Source organism: Bacillus rossius, chromosome 12 (genome assembly GCF_032445375.1).
Source record: "Bacillus rossius redtenbacheri isolate Brsri chromosome 12, Brsri_v3, whole genome shotgun sequence".
Taxonomy (NCBI): domain Eukaryota; kingdom Metazoa; phylum Arthropoda; class Insecta; order Phasmatodea; family Bacillidae; genus Bacillus; species Bacillus rossius.
The window spans coordinates 9,044,037-9,064,605 of NC_086339.1; the positions used below are offsets into that span (position 1 = coordinate 9,044,037).

The following is a 20,569-nucleotide window of genomic DNA, read 5'->3' on the forward strand; positions in this document are numbered from 1 at the left end:
GCACTCAAGAGACATTTCTTCGCCAGGTAATGTTATGGTTACCGCTCGAATATCGTAGGTGGACTATGCATGAGTAGAAGACTGCACACCAGTTCAGACCCTTGTGCCAGAAGCACCGCCCAGGCGGGTGCCTCGAGGGTGAGCGGCCGGCTACTCACCAAGGTCCTGCGACGGGAGCGCACCTTGCGCCTGCGCAGGGAGCCGGCGCCGGCGTCCTCCGCGGCGGGCGCCAGCAGCTTGTGTAGCGCCGACTCGGAGCTGAAGAGGCTGGCGAGGGGGTCCCGGGGGCCGGCCGCACCCGCCAGCTGGGACAGGCCGGACACGCTCCAGGGCCGCTCCCCGGACCCCAGCTGGCGCCGGCACCGCATCACCACCTGCCCACAGCCGCCGTCGTCACCATCACCATCGTCACCGTCCTCCACGCGAGCAGCGTTCTCACAGTCTCCATGCAAAAACTTTATTTAATACTCTAAGGCATTAAACAATTCCCAGAAATTTTCCTAATGAACTAAATTTTTAAAAGTCATTTGATAAAACTCTTACCGTAATTAAAGTAAAATCCTCTCAAAGGTTAACATAACTGTGATAAATCTACAAGACTATTGGTGCATAATCACAAAAAAAGGCATAAATTTATAACAGATTTAGTAATTCTACCATTTGCGTATATTTAGGGCAAGCCAGCCCCCATCGTAACTGTGAAATGGGAATGGTTAACATCCCCCCCCCCTGGAATCCTACTGATTTTTGCCCATGAATAGGGACCCAAAAAATTTGCGGGTTCAATGACCTGTAGGATGAACTCCATTGTTCTACGTACACTCGGTAAAATGTCACTGGCTGCTGTCTAGTGAGACGTTCCAGCGAAGCAGCCTGTGATTCGATAAAGCTTTGGTTGGGTGTTTCTCATTGGTCCAGAGTCATCCAGGTGAGTGGTGAGCCAATAGCAGAGGCAGCACTGAGGTATAACCATTTGTATTTTAGCCTATCGCGAAATGAATTCGCGAATTTTTCCGGTCTCTACCCATGAATTCTACAGAAATCCTAAAAAAATAAATTTCATTACTAATGTTTAAACATAAGCACAGTGGAGGTGTATGTTGCAAATGAACGCACCTTGGGCTGGTCGGGCGAGGGGTGCTGCATCGCGGGAAGAGGCTTCTCGGCCACAGGGGTGGTGTCCGGGTCGTGGAAGGCCTCGGCCGACCCCGCGGCGGAGCGCGGTAGTCGGCGGCAGGTCGACACGCTGCCGTTGTGGTCCTCCGAGGTGTCGGAGCCCTTCTCTTCGTCCGAGTCCCCTGTCGTGTACTCCCCGCTCGCGTCGCAGCTGTCCTGTAGCTGCGGGCACAGACATCCCGCCTCCTACACCAACTGTCCACGGCAACGTCTTTTGCGACTTGACTCAAACCAGCATTTCTTATTAATTAAAAATTCATTCCCTATCTCAAACAAATTTCCCAATATTACTACAAATACTGTTTCTCATTTCTTTTAATTGCTTCGCTATTTAAGCTGGGAGGCACTAACGTCTTACAAAGTTTCTCATATTATGCAGGTCTCAAAATATAAGCCCACTCTGTACCCCAGAGGTATTCTTCTGGGTCAGGCAAGACTTAAGTGCGTCTTAGGCCGAAGCCTATACACGTGTAACCTTGCAGATAAGTTAGTACGTGTGCGTTTCGTTTGACCAGCCATGGCAAGCAATCAATGCCATGACTAACTCCGCTATCTTTAATCTAGACCATAACTGGTAACTAAATTGCATGTACGCTAGGAAAACCTTGGGCTCATTATTCATGCGAGGTTAGACATTGCAAGCGTTAAGCAGGCAGGTTCAATTAGAGGTCAAGAAAGATGGTCCAGGAAGAAGAGTTGGTCCGGGGGGATGGGAAAGGGGGGAGGGGCAGAAAAGTTTCAATCATGCTGGGGCGGGAGCTTGGACCTTGCAGTCCGCATCGGTGTTCACGCATGGAGACACTACGTCATAAAATTATGTATAACTTTTCAGGAGAGAAATTTTACGATTAGTTTCAAAAATGATTTATTTTCTGGTTTCATCACTAGTAGAAGAAATGACTTTATAAAATTAAAAAAAAAATTAAACTTCTTAACTAGACAAAAATAAAATATTCATTATTATAGTTTAATTTTCCACTTTTTTTATTTATTTATTTATTTTTTTAAATGTAGTGTGATAGGCCAACATAATGGAATGAGTGCTCTAATACCAATACATAGATAAGGACACCTGTATTTCGCGAATACATTTCGTGTCAAAGGTATTCCACAAAATACTGTAGCTATTCTCCTGTGGGTTATCGGCTGAGGTCGGCGAGAGGTGCCGGTCCCGCTCTTGGACGGGGCTCGATGAGGATATGGTAACCGTACCGCTGCACCCTCACAGTTTGCCACGACTCTTAGAGAAGAAAGCGGCAGTGTTTTGTGAAATACCTCGACGCGAAATGAAATCGCGGAATACAGGTGTCCCTAGCTGATACACTGGGCAGATGGTGTTCATCGTGGACACGGGGAGGTGCAGGAGTGCCAGTGCTGACCTGCGCGGGCGCGTCTTGGTGCTGCCGCAGCCACGCGTGCACGCGCCTGGTCTTGGCGCCGGCCGCGGCCGCGGCGACGGGGAACACCAGCGGCTCGAGGTCGCGGCTCGTGACGGCCGCCAGCGGCGCCGGCGGCACCAGCAGCTCCGCCTGGCTCACCAGCTGCTGGATGGTCTCCTGGGCCGCCTCCTCCTCCTCCTGGCACCCGCCGCCGCCCGTGTAGGTCCACCCCTCGTCCCCGGAGGACTCGTCGCTGACGGCCACCACCGGGTTGAGCACGTGCGGCGCGAGGGCGCGCGCCAGCCCCGCCGAGCCGCGGTCCTGCTCCGAGTCCGTGTCCAGGTGCCGGATGGCGAACCAGCCGCAGTTGGGCCTCGCGCGCGTCGGCCTGCCGACCGCCAGACATCCCTGCGCTCGCTCTTCTGTTCACTCCCCCGTGGCCTCCTGGGTCCGGGACCCCGGGTCCAGCCCCGTTTATTTCCATCCCAGTATGTGAAATAAATATACATACTCGCTGTGGTTATTTTCAAGTAAAATCATTTTATAAATAAAGCTTAGTTTGGACTTATAATAAAATAGTAACCATAATTATACCCCTTAATTTCAGGTTAAATAATATTCTAAAAAGAGTGTAGGTAATAAATAACCATGCAATTATAATGTAGCACGTAACTGTACAATTTGGGGGGAGAGATGTCCCCGATCCTGGGTCCAGGACCCGTAATCGAATGTGGGGGGGCCGTGGTTTACTGTAGTTCTTAATTTTTTACTGGGCCACGTCCTATACTGTCTGCAGGGAGGGGCTATCATACAAATGAAAGATGCAGTTGAAAAAAAAACATGACATTAAATAAGTCAAGATTGGCCTTGGAATATTGGAATAGTTCTAACTTCAAGGTCTAATATACTGAATCGAAGGAAAACAATTGTGGCCAAAACAAATGTTGAATTGAAAGGATGACCTCGTGATCTCTTCTCACTCGCCATGTTTTAGTTCAGTATCTCGTCAGTTACCGTTAATTAAGGGATTTACCTGTAAAATAATAACAGCTATCTAAAAAAATAATAATATCTTAGAGCTTAAAACGTCAAGATTGGTCATAATTGCTAACTCTTGCACGTGACAAGTTTACCGCCAAAATAAAATCTTTATTACATATATTTCGGGAACATTTCAGATGTTAAGATAATAAGGAATTTGACTGTAAATTAATACCAGATATTTAAAAAAAAAAATTATTATTTTAGATCATATATCGTCAAGAATGGTCATAACCGCTAATTCTTGCGTGACGAAGTTAACCGCCCAGTATATAATCTTTATTAAATATCCTTCGGGGACATTTTGGACGTCAAGACTAATAAGTAGAGACAAGAACAATTTGCGGGTTCAATGACCTCCAGGATAGACTCCAATATCCTCTACACACTCGGGCAAATGCCGACTGTTCATCGGCTGCTGATTTGTGAGTCTTCTCGACTGGGTGGCCTGTGATTCGACACTTCTATGAGTGAGGGTCTCTAATTGGCCCTCAGTCCTCCAGATTAACAGTGAACCAATGACAGAAGCAGCACTAAGGTGTAATTATTTGAATTTTGGCATAACACAAAATGAACCCGCGATTTTTTCAGGTGTCTACTAATAAGCAGGAGCCGCTAGCCTTGAAGCCACGGCGGAGGAGGCAGGACGGCACACGACACTCACGTGCAGTGCTCGAGGGCGGAGACCTCGGCGACCCCCACCATGGCGCAGTCCTCGTCTGTGAGCGGCGTCGAGGAGCAGCCCGGGTCCATCACGGACAGCGCCTCCAGCTCATCCTGCAACACCGCGCCGCGTCAGGGGGACGTAACAACGCAGCAGTTCAAGTCGATGAAATTAAGTGGTTAGATGCATCGCCAACTTATAAACTATGGCATGCTAATTGCATTTAGGTTTCAGTTTTTGTTTTAAGGATTATTTTGTGTGTATATGTGTGTGTGTGTGTGTGTGTGTGTGTGTATAGCAGATTTTACTTTTTGGCCTTGTGAGGCTAATTCAACAGATCCAAAGCTCCAATTTCTACAAGTGCTCCAACTGTCCAATTGCTCCAAAAGCTCCACAACAGCTACAGGAAATAAGATTTCGTGAAATAAGTCACTTTTAAAAAAACCACAATAATTTCAAATTTTATTCATATGCAGAGGGCTTCGCTAGACATTAAACATCATTCATTGCACATGGTAATAGTTAAAAAAAAAAAAAGCTATATCAATTTTTTATAAAATATTTACTTCTCCAGTCAGGATGTTTCGACTATATTAGGGGCGCGCTCAGACTGCCACAGTAACCTTTACTACATACATTAACTTGACTCTCGTACTGTTAACACACACACAAAAAAAAGAGGGCAGATGAACTGAATTATTTGCATTGAAAGACACAAATGAACGTATATATATATATATATTTTTTAATTGTACTTTTTTCGCGTGCTATCCAACTGGCAAAGTATTGAAAATAAAACGACTGAAATTAAATATTAATTTACCATTTTAAGTTGAATAATAAAAAAAAAAATATTTGGAGTAGTGGAATTAATATGTGATGGTTATATGAGGTGTTGTCGGGAAAGTTTCTGGTTTGGTTGGTTTGAAAGAAGACAAAAATGAGGGGGGGGGGGGGGGGGGGGTGTCCGGGTTTGACCTAGTCTAGTTACGTCTCTGACTATGCCGCCAGTGCACGTGAGGAGCGCTGACTGTAACCCGAGCGGCAAGGGGTTACATCAGGAGCGGCAATCTGTAGGATTCGCAGGAGGAAAAGTCCCGTGGAATCTGCGGCCCAAGGGGTTTTAGCGTGGGGTAAACCGACACGAGCAATCAGCGACGGACTTAGAGTTTAACCGTGTTAAATGTGAATATCGGAGCGGGATATATGTCCTTAAGGCGATGAGCTGCCATTGCAGCACTGACGGAATGAACGGGTGGTGGGAACGGTAGCACCCCGAGGAAAACCAACGCCTCGGCGGGAGGCGGCAGGCGGGAGGCGGGAGCAGCTCACCTCGAAGTACGAGCCGTCGTCGGTGTGGTCGCTGCTGACGTCACCGGACAGTCGCGGGTACTTGTGCAGCGGCTCCTCGTCGCTGTCCGTCACGCTCGCTCCGGGGCTCTGCGGACACACACAAAAAAAAAAGCTCATTCCAGGGCTCTGCGGACTGAACACGTCACCTCCACATTCCCCATGTCCCACCGTGCTCCTGAAATCGCCCTCAGCACAGCACGGGTTCGAGTCCTGACTGCAACCCCCGCCAAACCACCCAACTCACAACACCTCAGGGTCACCAAAACATCCGTTATCTGCATCAACGTCAAAACCTAATATCTATTTTCACAACTAGAGGCAATCCGCGGCCTGGAACTCTATACGCGGGCCCGCGGTTCGATGACCGGATCTTGCATTCGGACCTCGAGGCCCGCAATGGCTGTGATGACAGTACAGTTGCAGATCACCCCTGCGGCGGTATTGCCTGATTGAGCAACAAGTCTGAGCCCAGTCCACATCTCCCTCTCGCTACTTCACTTTACATTTCACACTACATAAACTTTTAAAGTAAACAGTCCAAGCCAGGCTTTACCAAACTATCAACACTGACTCCTATACAATAAAAAAGCTGAACAATCCATTAAAAAAAAAAAAACCATGTTAGCAAATAACTTACTACTTTAAGCTAGTACCTATATATCTTTCATTATTTGCATTTATTTGAGGTGCTTTACCAAATGTTTACCGTCTTTATTACACACGATTTACACGAGTTCGAGATATTTAAATGTGTGATAATTCTGAACATGTTTGTGTTTACTTAGTAAAAAAAAAACGTGAGCGAGTCTTTCAGTACTCGTCAGAGAGGGCAAGTGTCGTTTTGTCTAAAGGCGTTTTGCCTAAATTTAGGCAAAACGCCGTCTGGCATAACTCCGTTAGGGAAAACGCCGTTAGGCAAATCGCCTTTAGGCAAATCGCCTTTAGGCAAATAGCCGTTATGCAATTCGACCTTAGGCAAAACGCCTTTAGGCGAAATAACTTTAGGCAAATCGCCGTAACGAATTCATGTTTAGGCAAACCGCCTTCAGGCAAATTGCATGTTACTCGTCAGAGATAAGAAACAGCCAACCTCGATAACGAGCTAATTCACGTGTTCTCGTGTTGCAAATACACGTATGACACGAAACTTGGACACGAAATTTAACGTGGAATTATTAAAAATAATTAAGAGCGTGGAAAATATATACGTAAATTGTGTTTTCAACGAAACGGCTCCGATAAAAGTGAAAAAGACTTAGGGGGAAAAAAATACCATACCCCGGCTTTGGACCTGATTTTCGACACGGAATTTTATTAAAATACTGCCCATCTTTTTTTTTTAAAGTTCATTCAACGGTTAATACTAAAGTTCCATTTTGACTTTGTGAACTTTGGTTCGCGCCATCCGCCACAGATGGCAGCACCGTGGGTTACACATTTCCGTTCCATGGGACTTAACGTTCCGTTCGCGAATTCGCTCCAATCCAACCGCCGTATCCCACGGGCTAAGATGTCACACGTGGTAGTTCCGTAACTGGACGTCTGAATCCACAATACTCGGCCGCACTGCATCGGTGTCGAGATGTCGCCCTCGAGACGATATCGACCGGGTCGTTACCACAACGCCGAAATACCAATAACGAACGCCGACTGTCAAAATTGACCACAACGCCGACAGCTAGAAAACTGTTGTGTACTACAACGCCGAAATAACAACTGAATGAATTTGTGTGTGTTTCTTAAATGTACCTTAACGCCGAAATACCACAATCAAACCTAACCTTGCCTAACCTAACCTAGCGTAATATAACCTAACTTAACCTAGTCTAACCTAACCTAATCTTTGTGGCAGTCCTGCAATGACATTTTTCGGCGTTAGTGTATTACGGCGTTGTGGTATTTCGGCGTTGTGGTGCGTCCCCATATCGACCCATCGACGTCATCGAGTGAGCGGCGAGGTGCGTGCCAGCCAGGAGCGTGGGAGACAGCGACTGCGAATGCGCGCTGCGGGAATAATGACTGATGAGTTGGGGTGGGGAGGGATGGGGAGGGGTGGCGCCACGTACAGCACGGCACGGCGATGTAATGATCACGGCGGGGCAAACCTGTCCCCCGGGGAACAATGGCAAGACCCGCGGTGGCAAAGGGGGGAAAGGGGCAAGCCTTCCACCACGACGACGACAGTCCCCCCGCGTGCCGAGGCCGCAGAACAACAACCCGTACAGAAGCGCAGCCGTCTCCCTCGCCGTGGTTCGCGCATGCTTCATCTTAAATGTACACCTCGGAACATTGGGTTACTGATCACTAGAGACATGCAGAATTCGCGGATTCATTTCGCGATGGGCTAGCATCAAAACAACTATACCTTCGTACCGCTTCTGCGATTGGCCCACATTTTATCCGGGGAACTGTGAGCCGATGGGAAACAACTAAACCAAGAAAGTGCCGAATTACGGACAGCCTAGTTGAGACGTCTCACGCGTCAGTAGCCAATGAACAGGTGTCATTTCCGCGAGTATTTAAAGGACTGTGGAGTCTATCCTAGAGGTCGATGAATCCGCGAATTTTGCAGGTCTCTACTGAACACCCAAGGATCTTAGAACACATCTTCGTAAATGTACTGGCCCTGAGTTTACTCACTTCCGACATGAAATATTAATCATTCCTTTAAAAACGTTCCAACTCTTCAGCAAAAAAAAAAAAAAAAATTCTTCCTTCTAAGGGCATGGCAGGGGCGCCTTCAGGAAGACTTTCCAAGAACGGGCTATCGCACGAAGAAAGATGCAATCGCACAATGTTATATCTACTGAGTTTTTTTAGACTGCCCATGGAATGTTTTCCAAAATTGCTGTCCTAAATACTAAAATTTAAAAAGTTTCATACACGGATTCAAGTACAGGTAAATATACCTGAAATTGCTTGGATGGTGGGTTCTAGACGCTTTTCAGACTGTCAAATTTGAAACAACTTCCCACATAAATCTGCAATTAAAATTCCCTGATTATCCACGACCCAAATTACAAATTCCCCCGACACGTTTTTTTTAAAATTTAATTTACCTATTTTGCAATATTCTGTAAGAAATAAAGTTAAACGTCCAGCCTGCAGCAAACAGAACCTTGCATACACCTGTTTATAACGTGTTTGACCACGCAGTAAAACACCATCTTAAAAAAAAAAAAAAAAAAATGCTTTCACAATATATGTCAGACTGGTACATGATATTATCTCCTCGTGTTACTGGGGAATTTCCGTATTTCTAAGAATTTCAAATTCCTTAAATTTCCCTGGTTTTCCAGCACGTGGCTACCCTGTGCACGAAGCGGTTGTTTGGCTGACGGCGTGGGGGAAGCCTTCATTTCACAGACGAGAGAGCCACACCCGAAGTTCCCCGAAGGTTGCTTAGCAAATAACTTTTTAATATGTATCTATCCAGGGCTAGGAAACCGTTTACATGATTTTACAGTATTTTTAATGTAGCTATCCTAACCAAATCAACCGTCCACATGATTTCACAGTATCTTTAATGTAGCTATCCTAACCAAATCAACCGTCCACAATGTTTTAAAGTATTTGTAATGTAGCTAACCTAATCTAATTGTCCATTAGTTATCATGAGTTGTCCAAAATAAAAATAAAAAAAACCGAAGATGCACGATCGGTAGGGGCCGGAAAAATTCGCGCATTCAATGACCTCTAGGATAGCCTCCATTATCCTCTGCACTTCTCAAGTAAACACGCGTGTTCATTGGGTACTAAATTGCGAGTCGTCTCCATACTGGGTAGCTTGTGATTCGACGCTTCTTTCGTCGATAGTCTCTCATTGGCCCAGAGAACTCCAGTTAAACCGCGAGCCGATAGCAGAACCAGCAGAATTATACACATGTTTGAATTTCAGCCTGTCACGAAATGAACCCGCGAATTTTCCGGCCTCTAAAGATCGGGCGTTTGGCTCTCTCGTGTGTGGAAAGAAAGAAGGCTTCCCGCACGTGTGGTGCCTGGGCCTGAGTGGACGCGCGCGAGAGACACGGCCCGCATGAAGACGGACGCCCAAGGACGGGCGCGCTAAGTAGCAAATAACTTCCTCTCCTTCTGCATCCTGCTCTCTCTCTCCCACCCACCCCCCCACACGCAGGAGTCGACGGCCGCTACGCTGCGGGGGCGACTCGGACCAGCACCGCCCAAAACCCATGCGGACAGCAGAGTCCACGCCCCCCCCCCCCCCCTCCCTCGCTCAGTAGCTCCTCTCTGATTCGCGAACCATCCCACTGCTTGCTGCGACCAAACCTGCTCTCTGCCCCGGGCACACACACACACACACACACACACACACACACACACGCGCGCGCGCGCGCGCGGTGCGCAGACCTTCAGTAAAAACAACGCGATTTCAAAACTGCTAGGGTCTGTTTACGGAAAAAACATTTCAAGAATTCGCTTGAGGGCCGAAAAAGTACTTTTGATTTTTAAACTGTATTTTAAGAAGAGTTAAAAAAAATTGCTAAAATGCGGGGTTTTCAGAGTAATGTTTAGGCATATAACAACAGATTCTTGAAAGCACTTTAAGAGACTTGCATTATAACTTTACCTTCATTTCTATGCAATATAATTGTTACGGTCACCGCTCAAAATTTCAGAGTTATTCCGTGACGACGAGAAGACTGCGCGTCGGTTCAGAAACCTTGCGCTTAGAGGCGACACCGTGCTAGAAGCACCAGCTAAATATGCTGTATCGGGTTAAATCCACACCAATATGACGGCGGCACACACACTAGCAGAAGATGTGAGTAATATGCAGCACTAGCACTCCCTAGTAGCAAGCATTGAGAATAAAGATGTCGGCAGCACACTCTAGCAGACGACTTGCACAGCATGTGACACCCCTCCGAGCCTACGGAATCTATTTCTCCGCGTTTCCCAACCGTGGGAAACCCAGGGAATAATGTTGCGAAACCTTAATAAGTAAAACTAATAAATCTTAATTATAGATCAATGCATTACTGTTTGCTGATAGCAGATAATGTAGTATATCTCTAGGGGCAGGCATTTTTCGCGAAAAGATCTGAACACTTATTAGACTGCAACAAGGTATACCCGCACCTGTGGTTTCTCCCTTGTGATTGGCGGCCGTCTGGCGAGAGAAGTCGTTGCCCTATTTGACCGGGGCCACTCAGGACGAATTTACTTCCGCTCTGAATCACTGTGATTGGTTTTGTTACAATCGATATGTCCCTGGGAGAAACTCGCCCAATCACGAAACACAGACGATGCTCTGGTGTTTTAACTTTCATCTAGTCTCAAAATCTTTTCGCGAAATCTGCATGCCCCTATATATCTGTGGCTACAAAACTCGCAAAACGAAACACGTAATCTGCAATGCTTGTCCAGTAACACATCCACAGCTAACCCGGGCTCCGAGCACTTGGCTAACGACTCGTTGCTGAGGCGTGCTGGGAGATGCTCCAAGCGGATAGGACCGCGTGCCATCATGGGAATCTTGATGGGCGCGACGCGTCGTACGCAAATATTTTCCCTAACCAATCACATTCGATTCAGCTGTGACGTCAGAACGACGGCCTTCCCGGTTACAAAAATTTTCAATTTCCATCGCGTCGCGGGCGCGACGTTACTCTTAATGAACGCCAGAATTTTTAATTTTTTTTGGAAACTGTTGAGATCGAAATTATATTATTAACTACGTCTCTATTTTTTTTTAATGCTTTGATTAAAAAAATTATTTGTGAAATCTCCGAAAGGTGATCACGCACTGTGATTTTTTCCAAATAAACATTAAAAACAATAATTAATTAAACATGTTAAAATCAAATAAGTAGTTTGAATAAAAAAAATTGCAGGCGTTGATGACTGTCGCATGTTTGTTGCGTAGGTAATGGCAAGAAACAGTGTATAGTCGCGCTGGGTGTAGGGGTGTGTACCGCATGACCACAATAACGTGGGTGTTCTCTGGCTCCGCGACAACCCCTGACGAGGGGTGTGTGCAACCCTAGCCCCTCTGCAGGTCTGGGGTTTCAGCGCCCCATTGTGCGGGCGACCACAACCCCTTGCGGCAGTTCCGCGACCTCCTGGTGTACTCACTACATTACTGAGAGAGACGCCTGCACGTACAGTGCGCACATCTTCAGGAGAAACGACGCTATGTGAAGTCTGCTGAAGACACCCAGTGCTGTCTGCTCACGAAAAATCATTTAAAAACATGCTGACGTTGGATGAGTGGTTATGTTTCCGTATTTCGTTTTTTTTAAGAGGGTGTAGATGGCTAAAAACGCATGTTTACAGGTACAGATTATGGAAAGCATTTCATTGCACCTTTTTTTCTTTGTGTCTCCGACATATGTTACGAATACCTCTCAACTCACACGGTTCCCTTGCGCACGACTAGAAGACAGCGCGCTAGTCCACACAGCCTTGCGCGCTAGAAGCACTAGCGAGTGTCGCACTCACTGACTAGGCACGCACCTCGATATCTGTTCCATTAACAAATATAAGTACCTAAGTCCAGTGTGACAATCAATTCAATTTCAAAATCTCTTTATTTTGTCTTTTCATGGTTCTTTGCAAATACAGGTTGCTTTAACACCAGCACTCAGTGCTCTTTTGTCAGAAAATTACATTTTTTTTTTCATTTCAGTTATATATATATATACACACACACACACTCAGATTACTTACAGATGCAATTGTTTCATTTAAGGAAAACATTTAAAAAAAAAAACCTTACAATTGTTTGTTTGTTGGAGCATCAGCTCAATGTCCCTCCCTTACAACGTTATAGAATCTGTCTCTGTTACATATCACTGGTTATGAAGAGTATAGTACAATTGCACATGTCCCTTAAAAATAATTTAATTAGCATAATTATATATATAACCGTGGACTCCAACCAGGAGAGCAGAGAGAGGGGTGGGGAGGGGGAGGTCGTGAAGACACGTGACACCGCCGGCTGCAGCGGAGAGAGCGCGGAGGCTGGCTGGATCATGTTCCGTGCCTCAGACCGCTCTCCATTAGGCCGGCTTTATCAAGGCCCCCGCCCACCCGGGCACACACGCGGTGCGCAGAGCTTCAGGAAAAACAACGCGATTTCAAAACTACTCGAGATATCCGAGTGGGGTCTGCTCACGAAAGGCATTTGAGAGTTCCCTGAGGGCCGATACGTACTTTTGATTTCGGATTAAAAGTTTTTTAACTGTATTTTTTGGAAGAGTTAAAAATGGCTAAAACGCAAGTTTTCAGAGCAATTTTTATGCGTAAAACAAGTACAGAACCACGCAAGCATTTAAGGAATTTGAATTACACCTTTATCAACTTTTCTCGGACATATAATGTTTTGGTCACCGCTCAAATTTCACAGTTTTCCTTGTGACGACGAGAAGACTGCACGCCAGTTCAGAGCCTTGCGCTTAGAGGCTATACCGAGCTGGAAATACCAGCGTGCATCGCGCTTATCACTCACTAACACACATACACCTGACGTTTACAGCTTTTCCAGATTTGAATCGACAAGCTTCCAGACACTTGTTTTTGGGGGGAAAAAAATACGCGTGTGCTTTCAAATGTGTCACGTTAGCAAAATTAACGCCCTTTTAGTTGGATGCAAGTGTATACAACTGCTACAGATTCACCTAAAACTATAGAATGTAGGTAATCGAACTTTTATGTAAGCATACGGTAATTAGTTTACCCCCTTTGCTTTAACAGTTAAAAATACCATGTTTTCAGGAAAAGTAAAGAAAACGAAATTTCATGATTAGTAAACGTTTGGGCAGTTTTTGAGGCGTTTGAACATTGGCGGAAATGGCATTTTCGGTTCACTTTGCTGTCGCGAGGGAAAAATTTACAGAAATATCGAGTGATATCCCTGACTTGTCCCTGTTGTCTGTGCCCGTAGCAACCCGGCTAGCCACTGGTGGAGGAGGGGTGGAGGGGTGGAGGCCAGGTGCTTGACCCCGAGTACCTTGTCGATAGCCACGCCCCCTCGGGCCTCACCGCTACACTCGCGGGAACACGGGGAATCCTTCTCTTCACAGACGAGAGAGCCAAACGCCCGATCGTGCATCTTAGGATTTTTTTTTGGTTCATTGTAAATAAATATGGCGCTGTTGATAAAAAAATACTAATGGTCGATTAGGTTAGGTTAGCTACATTATAAATACTTTAAAACATCGTGGACGGTTGATTTGGTTAGGACAGCTACATTAAAGATACTGTGAAATCATGTGAACGGTTTCCTAGCCCTGGATAGCTACATATTAAAAAAGTTATTTGCTAAGCAACCATAAAATGATTTTACAGTATCTTTAATGTAGCTATACTTACCTAATATGACCAATCCATCCACAATGTTTTAAAGTATTTATAATGTAGCTAACCTATCCTAATCGAAGGCAAAATTTAATGCCACACCGGTTTATACAATGAGATAGTACCGGGGAGGGGGGGGGGGGGGGGAAAGCGAGCATGAACTTCGGGGAACTTCGGGTTTGGCTCTCTCGTCTGTGAAATGAAGGCTTCCACGCCGAGACGCCGTGGCGCGGTCGTCAGTTCCGCCGCTTGTTTCGCACGTCCGCCGCTCGGCGCGCTGCTGTTTTTTTGCCAGCCTTCCCCCTCCCCTCCTTGCTAACGCCTGTTCCCGCAAGTCACCGCACCTGCAGCCCGCCGCCGGACGAACAGACACAATGGCCGCGCCGTCGTTCGTCTCAGGTGGCAGTCCGTACTTTTTTGTTTTATCGTTGTTTCGCTCGCTGTGAAGTCGGCAGCTGGTTCGAATCCCGTCTCGGCCAGGCGTGTGTCCAGGACCGGGGTCTGGTTTATAAACCACGCCAGAAAGAAAGATGCATAACGTTCAGAGACCTCGTTTTTATATAGTACCGGTTCATAAACTAAAATAAAATAAATAAGGCAACGCAAGTATCCACTTTATGTAAGCTTTTGGACATACGCCATTGCTAAGCAAATGTGTGTCTGGAGAATAAAACCACAAAAAACACAAATGACACACAAATTAAGCAAAAAATTGCTGTTGTCAGGATATTAACACCACACAATACTCCACAACAGGAATATGGTCAACAAACAAAGAAAACCAAAGAAAAATGGACTAACAGAACGAAAAAAAACCCACAAATGATGGACAGCACAATAATAACAAACCCAGAAAAATTCAGCACAACAGTTGAAACGAGACAAAAATACAACAAAACGAAAATACGAAACAAACACAAGTATCGTTCAACTTCCAACTGCCTTGCGTTACCAACAGTCATATATAAAGAGAATTGTTCCGAAAAAAAATGTGTTTTGTGCATGCAAGCCCACGACGTTCTGTTTATTATGCACACAACGTCACTTTCACGCACAGTGGAAGACAATTTCACTCAAAAAAAAAATATTTGGCAATATTTTTTTTGTATTCATGATAAATATTAATTACCAAAAGAACCCCGAGGTAGAAATTTGTTTTCTACTGTTGTGCGATTTTTAGTCAAGTGCTGGTAATGTCTTCCGAAATTTACAAACGAATGTGATTTTCTTCAACTGGTTTCGTGTTGCGATGTTGCGCTCCTAGCGCGGTTTATAAATCCAGCCTGAGGCCGGAATTTGTAACTCAGCAAGAACGAAAAGCAAATATTAAGCTCGATAACTAAAGTCGTTTAAGAAAATACGCAAGTCGCAAATTCTAACACTCGGGCTTCTTTTCAGAATACTTACACATTTAACACGAAAACGAGTAAAAGTCATAATAATTTGATTCGAAAGAGTTATCTATTTCCACTGTGAGGTTTTCAAATGAAAAAAAAGAATGTTATGCATGCAATAAAAAGAAAAAAAACTGTAGCCTTCTATACACATAACGTTCGCATCTGTCAAAGTTTTCCGGAAGCTGGGCAATGATTGTGTGCATCTTGCGTTGTTCGTTGTTAACGTGCTACAAAGTCATTGTTTTAACTTCAAGCGTCTGGTACTTGGTGCGGTATTGTTTTTCTTGCGTAGTATACTTATAGGGTGTCCGTGAAAGACCGCACGTATTTTTTTTCTCAGATAGAGAATAAATTTCTGAGACAGCAAGTCTTTGCCGATTTTTGATCTGACCCATAGGTAATTACAATTAGTAATTAATTAAAAATTTAACCAATGATAAGCGCGCACATGCTCGCTTACTGCTGCTTGCCCCCTTATACTCTTGACGCACCGTGCGAGACAATAAGCAGTAGTACCTCGCGCATTTCTCTCTCTCTCTCTCTCTCTCTCTCTCTCTCTCTCTCTCTGTAAGCACAGTCCCCCCGCTCTTCTTTCTTTTAGAGCGCGCTCATCATTGGTTAACTATTTTAATTAATTACTAGGGGCAGGTATATTTCGCGAAAAGATCTGAACCCTTATTAGACTGCAACAAGGTATACCCGCACCTGTGGTTTCTCCCTTGTGATTGGCGGCCGTCTGGCAAGAAAAGTCGTTGCCTTATTTGACCGGGGCCACTCAGGAAGCGTTTACTTTCGCACTGAATCACTGTGATTGGTGTTGTTACAATCGATATGTACCCGGGTATAAACACACCCAATCACGAAATACAGACGATGCTATAGTGTTTTAACTTTCATCTAGTCTCGAAATCTTTTCGCGAAATCTGCAGGCTCCTACCTATGGGTCAGATCAAAAATCGGCAAAGACTTCCTGTCTCAGAAATTTATTCTCTACCTGATCAAAAAAAAAAGTGCTGTCTTTCACGGACACCCTGTATAAAACCCGGCATAAGCCCGTCGGGGTTGAAGGCCTCTTCACACATCCAAACACGGGACTGTTCTTTCGACCACACCTAGTGACGGCGTGGAGGAAGTCTGAGCCAAGACGCCTCGACGCACTCGTGTTGACGCGCGACGCGGGCACAATGGGCCTTCTGTGCGCGGCGGGGTCGGAGGTCAAGTGGGGCCAAGGTCACCGGACCATCGCCCGCTGACACGCGCTGCCCCCCCCCCCCCCCCCGCCGGAGAGAAGACGGCCAATCACACGTGGGCATGCGTATTTCGCGAAAAGATTTTGAGACTAGATGGAAGTTAAAACACTATAGCATCGTCTGTGTTTCGTGATTGGGCGAGTTTCTCCCAGGTACATATCGATTGTTACGACACCAATCACAGTGACTCAGTTCGGAAGTAAACGCGTCCTGAGTGGCCCTTGGTCAAATAAGGCAACGACTTCTCTCGCAGACGGCCGCCAATCACAAGGAAGAAAAACCACAGGTGCGGGTATACCTTGTTGCAGTCTAATAAGTGTTCTGATCTTTTCGCGAAAAATGCCTGTCCCTACGGCAATCACACGTGGACATGCGGCTTGTAGTAAACAAGTGCCATGGGAAGTACCTTAGGTAGGAATATGGAATCCGTTATCCTGGGTTTCCCGGCATAATTCAAGTTCTATTTTTACTTATTGAAGTGAAAACTTCTATAGGAAGGTTTGGATAGGGAGTAAATTCACGTAAGTCGTCATCGACATGGTCACGCGACGTGTTAAATTGTTTTATATTTCAAGGATAAAACTTAATTTATTATATTTTTAAAGATACAAGTATTTAATTTTATCTTTATTATACAAGGAAATTTCAACGATATTGCGTGGTACACATTGCTAGTATTGAATATTTTTTAGTAGGTAGTTAAGTTGAGGATTATGTTTTTTTCTTTTGTTTATTTATTTACGATGTGAATTTCTTCAAATGTCAGGTTACAGATTTATTAGAGATAATGTTGATTATTTGTAGATTTAAGATAATATTTTTTTTTATTCTTTCAATGAAAAAAAACTTCATTTCTTCTAGTTTTAAAGTTATTATTGGTAGGGGAAAAACTTATGTGTTCGCGTCACCGACATGCTAGCGATATAGGCTAATACCAAAATCATTTTCTTGCGTACATTTGACGTAGAAATTATTTGATATTACACATTTAAAAACAAAATTTAAAATTTTCACTTTTGTCGACAGTCCCCATGACTGACTTTAATTTTTTTTGACGTGACAACGTGTAATAAATCGATGAACGCCGGCTGCACGCACGAAAAAGTGTCCCGTTACGCACATGGTTCCGTTACGCTGTGTCCCGTTACGCTCATTGTTCCGTTACGCTGTCGGCGAGTGCAGTAATAATAGGTTATATTACATTTGACTAAAAAATTATGGTGATTCTTATAATTGATGATAGATATTTAATTACAGTTTATTTATATGAAAACTTGTTCATAATTATATTTAAACTTTATAGATAAACGTCAGTTTTTAAAATTAATTACAAGTCATCTACACGTGAACTGTTTCGTCGTCGACTGTTTATAAAGTGAAGTGAAAAGTTAATGTGGTTTTCATTGCTTATCACAAGAACAATTTCGGCAATAAAGGTTAATTATTCTTGCATTTTAAAAATATGATTACTAGTATAATTTCAAGTACTTATTCTATTATTATTAACTTAAAAATGATTCAATTTTATTCATAAAAGTATGCAATAATTTCATCAATGTTTTTGTTATGACGTCGTCACGTTAAACTATCGTCCGTAAACCGACTTTACAGACAACCAATTTTTTTTTACATATAGTTTTAAATGCCGTCGACATCCGAGGTCACTTCTGGAAGCCCGACTGTCGCCGTGGAGGGGGAGGGGGAGGGGGAGGGGGAGCGGGTCCTAACCTCGGCGATCCGGCGAGGCGACATGAGACAGCCCCTCCACCGGAGCGCACAGCTTCAGAAGATATCACGACGATTTTAACTGCTCGAGAGACCCCAGTGCTGTCTGTTTTACTAAAAGCATTTAAGAATGTGCTGAGGGTGGATGAGTAGTTCTGTTTCCATATTTAGTTTTTAAACTGTATTTTTAGAGAAGTTGGGGGGGGGGGGGGGGGGGGAAAGTCTATTACCCCCGGTACAGATTTTTCGAAAAACACTCAAGGAATTTGCGTTACACCTTTATCTTCATTTCTTCGCCATATAATGTAATGGTTACCGTTCATATTACGTAGTTGTCCTATGCACGACGAGAAGACAGACTTGCGCTTAGAGGCGATACTTCGCTAGAAGCACCATTCGAAGTCGCACTTCGTTGCAGCTCGCCGGAGTGACGATAAAATAAGTTCGATAACGCGTTCTAGATGAATAAAATTTGAAACATTGTGACGGCATTTACAAACCTCCCCGGGTGTATTAAAAGTGTTTGATTATGAAAAGCATTTAAGAGCAATTGCTTGTTTTTACACAATTTTATTTATATGGTTTCGTCTATAAAGTGTAATTTTTTTGGACAGTTAAAAAAAGGCTAAAACGGGTGTTTTCCACGGATATTTTACACAGCATTGTAACAACAACTACAACAACAACAAATGTCTACAGCCTTGCCTGCACATACTCTCTCGGCACCTGATCCCGTTAGAGCATTATCCGAATAGGAGATAAGTGTATGTTTTACATGTCCAAATTCGGATAGCCGAATATCGGGCATGGGTTCCGAGAACCGGGGAAACAGATACGCCATCTCAAATCGCGGCATGGGTTCTAACAACTGAACAGCTACGTCGCGAGAGGTTGAGGAGACCCATCCCAACTTCAGTATTGTAAGTGGCGTAGGGACATTCTATTATGAAATGACAGGGTCAGCGTTACCGGCCGTGAAGACTGCACGCCACTTCGGTGTCCGGAGCGTAGGGGCGAGGTGGCGCGTGACGCGCGAGCCAGAGTCGCCCTTACCGCCCTTCCTCCCGAGGACACGCACGCAAGAGAACCGGTTGCCAGCGCCTCGTTAGCCGCGGGTTCCACCTCCGACTGTCGCCAGACGCACCAATTACCCGGCGAGGGGGAAAAAAAAAAAAACTGTGTGAATGAATAGTGGTCAACTGTCCTGTCGACACCGAAGTCAAAAGAGAAGATTGAGGGAAGGAAGGTAGGAAGGACAATAATTGACCATCTACAGAAATGCACTGGTAAAAAGTGAAAAGGGGGAGTTCGCCCCCGAAGAAACAGCCACTTGCTGACAGAAACGTCTGCCACGTTTCGCAATTGGCAGGAATCGAAACCGGCTCGCTTTGGTGCATGTGTATTACTATGAAAAGGGGGGGGGGGGGGACGGTCTAATCCAACATTTCGACCACTCTGGCCTTCTTTCGAAGGACATAGCTTGACTACAGCTCACTGATTAATATTTAAGCAAAATACTGTTCCATTCGCATTTGTAAACTTCTATAGACATTTTCATGTGATGAAAAATACAGTGTAAATTTTGTTGCAAAATTAGCTATTAGGTTTTTTTTTTTTTTTTTTCCCTTATTCTGGGGACATGTCTTTTAGGATTAAACATAAGTGGTACAAAACTAAAAGTTTTCATTTACAGCCTGCTGGCTATACCATTTTAAGATTGAAATTTCTCTGAGCTATATAAATTCACTTTGCTCTTGGAATATTAAGGCGTCAAAAAATGTAAACAGTTTTTAGTACTTATTTTGTAAGATTCTGGTGAAACAATTTGCACAACATAAAAATAAAATGCAGCATCACGGTGACCAGGCAAAAAGTAAACGTCTGACTGTTGTAGAAACACTATCTTCTGGGGGGAGTTTGGAGAGTTGGGGCTAGAGCTAATCCGGAGAGCAGTCCCGCCACAGTTAAGTTTGGTAAAAACAAGGTGGCTTCCTTCACGGACGAGCGAATAAGGATAAACAGTTCTCCGAGCGCCGTCAACACCCGACCAAAAAAAAATACCATTACAACTGCCCAGCCAACTGGAAACGGGAAGGATGGGGGGGGGGGGGGGGGGGAAAGAAAAGAAAAACAAACAACTGGTCAGATTTTCCGTTCTGAATACTCTTGTTATTTGTGCTCCTGGCTTTGGAATTAAAATCGAAATATGTTTGAGAGCGAACCATCTGCAGTCTGGGTGCAGTTTTATTATAGCTTCAATCTGCG

The 20,569-nt window shown here is 44.7% G+C and overlaps 1 protein-coding gene across 1 annotated transcript in view; it reads right to left on the reverse strand.

Annotated features, from left to right (window-relative positions):
* LOC134537245 (klarsicht protein) overlaps positions 1-20,569 on the reverse strand; it is a 297,363-nt gene that overhangs the window by 57,138 nt on the left and 219,656 nt on the right. The window contains exons 10-14 of the mRNA XM_063377513.1: positions 5,593-5,700; positions 4,261-4,373; positions 2,556-2,943; positions 1,117-1,338; positions 159-374 (exon numbers count right to left, since the gene is read on the reverse strand). Of these exons, the coding sequence (XP_063233583.1) occupies positions 159-374; positions 1,117-1,338; positions 2,556-2,943; positions 4,261-4,373; positions 5,593-5,700 (1,047 nt within the window). The remainder of the gene's footprint in view (positions 1-158; positions 375-1,116; positions 1,339-2,555; positions 2,944-4,260; positions 4,374-5,592; positions 5,701-20,569) is intronic.